The sequence below is a fragment of the Bubalus kerabau genome, chromosome 20 (genome assembly GCF_029407905.1).
Source record: "Bubalus kerabau isolate K-KA32 ecotype Philippines breed swamp buffalo chromosome 20, PCC_UOA_SB_1v2, whole genome shotgun sequence".
Lineage (NCBI taxonomy): Eukaryota > Metazoa > Chordata > Mammalia > Artiodactyla > Bovidae > Bubalus > Bubalus kerabau.
In genome coordinates, this window is record NC_073643.1 from 57,639,000 (window position 1) to 57,642,037 (window position 3,038).

Sequence of the window (3,038 nt, forward strand, 5' to 3'; positions counted from 1 at the left end):
TGAGTTCGCAAACACAGCCTGGCCCTCTGTCCTCACTGTGCCTGCCAGATGACACATGAACTCTTGGTTCCTGCCAAGAACGATGGTGATTATAAAACTGGGCCAGCCCAGCCCTGTCACCAATCAGGGAAACCCAAGTCAGGGTCCTGAGCTGCCTCTCGCACCCGTGGCTCTGCCCCAGCTAGCTGGGTATCTTCTGGCAAGTCTCTCCTCTTCTCTAGGCCTCAGTCTCCCCAGGTGTCAAATGGGCTCCAAAGCTCCCGTCCACCTCCCTGGAGCTTGTTCTGAGCTGGGAATGGTGGAGAGGACTTTTCACCCCTGCAAGTTCCCTGATTCCCTTCTCAGCAGAGCTGGGGAACTCTCAGCCTGTCCCCTCTCAATGCTGTAAAGATAAATCCCACACCAGCTGAGATATAACTGCAACCGCCGAAGTTATCCAGATGTAGGTTTTATTAACACGGATAGGAGAAAGGTGCCTAGAAGGATACATACGAGCCACGACTTCCAGGGTGACGTTTACAAATTCCTGCACGTGTTTATTCCTGCAGCCACCACGCAGCACAGAGCCACCTACGATGTTTCTCCCAAGCAGAACACAGGTGTGGGGAGGGGCTCTTCCTACCCACAAAAGGATGCCCAGAAGAGAACGAAACCCTGGGTGCCGGGGGTGAAGTGTATACATGGCAAATCCTGGCACATGGCAAGGGCTGGAAGCTGGATCTGGACCCCACCCACCCTTCCTGGTTGCTCACATCAGTGGCACCCTGTTCCACTCTGGGGGTCCCTTAGAAGACACAGCAAGCTCATCTTAGGGCTAGGGAGGGAAGCAGGCCTGCCGGGGTGGGGGAGAGGGACTCTGGGGTCTGTCACCTCGCCAGAGATGCCGAGTGGGGTGACACAGGGTGTGAACTCATCGGCTGGCTTTCTCACGTCCCTGATATAGGCAGGCGAGGCCAAGAGTTTGACATGTGTGTAAACTGGGGGCTCGGGAGTATGGTCAGGCATCTAAGGAGGAGGGGGAAAGGGGGGGGGTCACAGGGGGGTAGGGTGCACAGGGCTCAAGATGCTCTTAGACCACAAACTGAGTTTACAGGCAACGGGGATCACTCCTCCAGGGGCTCGCTGGCCCAGGCCGCTCGCCGCCCAGGGTGCTGCCGCTTCTCTTCAGCCCCCTGCCCCCGGCTAAGGTCATCGAGGAGGCCCAGCAGAAGGCTGGCTTGGCCACAGGGTCCCCGGGGTCCGCACGGGCTCCCCAGGGCCCTCTTTCCAGGATGCTGGCGTTTCTCAGACATCAGCTCTTGACCCTCATCCTCGTCCTCTCCTGCCTCCTCCCAGCTCCTTTGGGCCCTGGGGTCCACCAGCCGTCTGCCTGGGTGCTGCCTCTTGGTGACAGCGTACCCAAGCCAGGAGGCGCGCCGGCCGGGATGCTGCCGCTTCTGCTGACCCGCGTCCACCGCCCATGCCGCCACGTCGTCCCTCCGGCCGGGGTGCTGCCGTTTGCGGAGTCCTGCAGCCCCTCCTTCTTCCTCTTCTCCTTCCACTCCCTCATCTGCCTCCTCCTCCTCCCTTTTGCCAGGATGCTGACGCTTGGAGAACCAATCGGGTTGAAAGATCTGAGACTCTGTGGAAGGAAAGAGGCCAGTGAAGGACCCCGTGACCTGCAGATGCCCACTCCAGCCTTCCTTCCAGGCAAGACAGATTCCCACAGCATTCACCCAGATTCATGGCCTTGCACCTGCCTCTCAGCCCTCATAGACCCAGGCACACTCACACAGGTGGTCAAGGGCATGGCCTCTGGTTCCACTCCCCAGCTGTGTGACTGTAAGCAACTCAACTTCTTTGAGCCTCAGTTTCCTTCTGAGTAAAATGGGGGTGGGGAAGGGTAATAACAGTACCTATCTGAGGCTTTGGTGGTTTAGTCGCTAAGTCGCGTCGGACTCTTGAGACCCCATGGACCGTAGCCTGCCAGGTTCCTCTCTCCATGGAATTCTCCGGCAAGAATACTGGAGTGGGTTGCTATTTCCTTCTCCAGGGGATGTTCCCCACCCAGGGATTGAGCCTCCTCTGTGGCCGGGTTTCCCCTAACCTTCTCCAGTCGGCGTCCTTCTCTCAACCCGCAGCCCCACACAGTCCCAGCCCTCACCAGATACGCTGTCATCCTGGTCTTCTCGCAGTCGCTGGAGGTCTTCCCGGAGGAGGAGGAGGCGCTCCGCCTGGCGCAGGAGGTCTTCCAGGCCCTGTTGCTCAGACAGGTCCGCCTCCTGCTGGGCCACATCCAGCTGTGCGCGGCCTCCAGGGACACCGGTCAGGGTCAGGGTCAAAGCCATGGCTAGCAGAAACCAAGGGCTAGGCATCTTGGCGTCTGGGGCAGGGAGACAGGAAGAGAAAAAAAAGTACACCGCTGCGCTCCTGTCCCAGCCTGCTCTATGACTCTCTTTCCTGTCCTGGGGGATACCCGAGGCCGGGGGTGAGCTGGGGAGGATCAACCATGCTCTCCCGGGAGCAGGACCACCTGCCACATTTGGGTGAGGTCAGCTGGAGGACCTGCCTTGAGTCCTGGGCATCCTCAGCCCTAAGGATGCTTGGACAGCCTGCCCGCCCCCAGGTCTACCTGCGAGAGTCAGGGACCCCATCTCCACGGCCACTTCTCAATGACAGGAATGTAACTACCAAGATTGCGGCGTGGGCCCAACGGCCAGGACGCTAACCTGCAGCGTCGCAGGCTAAAATGCTTCCCCAAGGTTCCCAAAGCAATGTTTTTATTCCGACACGCCTTCTACAGCGTTCTGATTGCAACGCTGACTATTTCTAATGCTAAGATTCTAGGGCCAGGCTAGGAATCAAATTCTAACACTAAGAGGCTAATTTCAATAGGCTAAATCCCATTTCTAGCTCCGAGACTGAGATTCTCAGACTGAGGTCGGTTGCCACCGTGAACAGTCTGTAAGATTCGGATTCGAATTCTAACTCCCAGGCTTTCCCGCCGGTGCCTTGACTGCCCAGCGCAGCCCCCGGCATCCTGGCGCGGACCTCCAGCT

At 58.5% G+C, this 3,038-nt stretch overlaps 1 protein-coding gene across 1 annotated transcript; it reads right to left on the reverse strand.

Annotated features, from left to right (window-relative positions):
* Positions 1–1,103: 1,103 nt before the first annotated feature.
* TRH (thyrotropin releasing hormone) lies at positions 1,104–2,444 on the reverse strand. The gene is made up of 2 exons (XM_055558764.1): positions 2,144–2,444; positions 1,104–1,621 (listed from the first exon to the last, which is right to left on the reverse strand). The coding sequence occupies exons 1-2, from the start codon at positions 2,352–2,354 to the stop codon at positions 1,104–1,106; spliced, it is 729 nt and encodes a 242-aa protein (XP_055414739.1). The 5' UTR covers positions 2,355–2,444.
* Between the last annotated feature and the right edge of the window lie 594 nt (positions 2,445–3,038).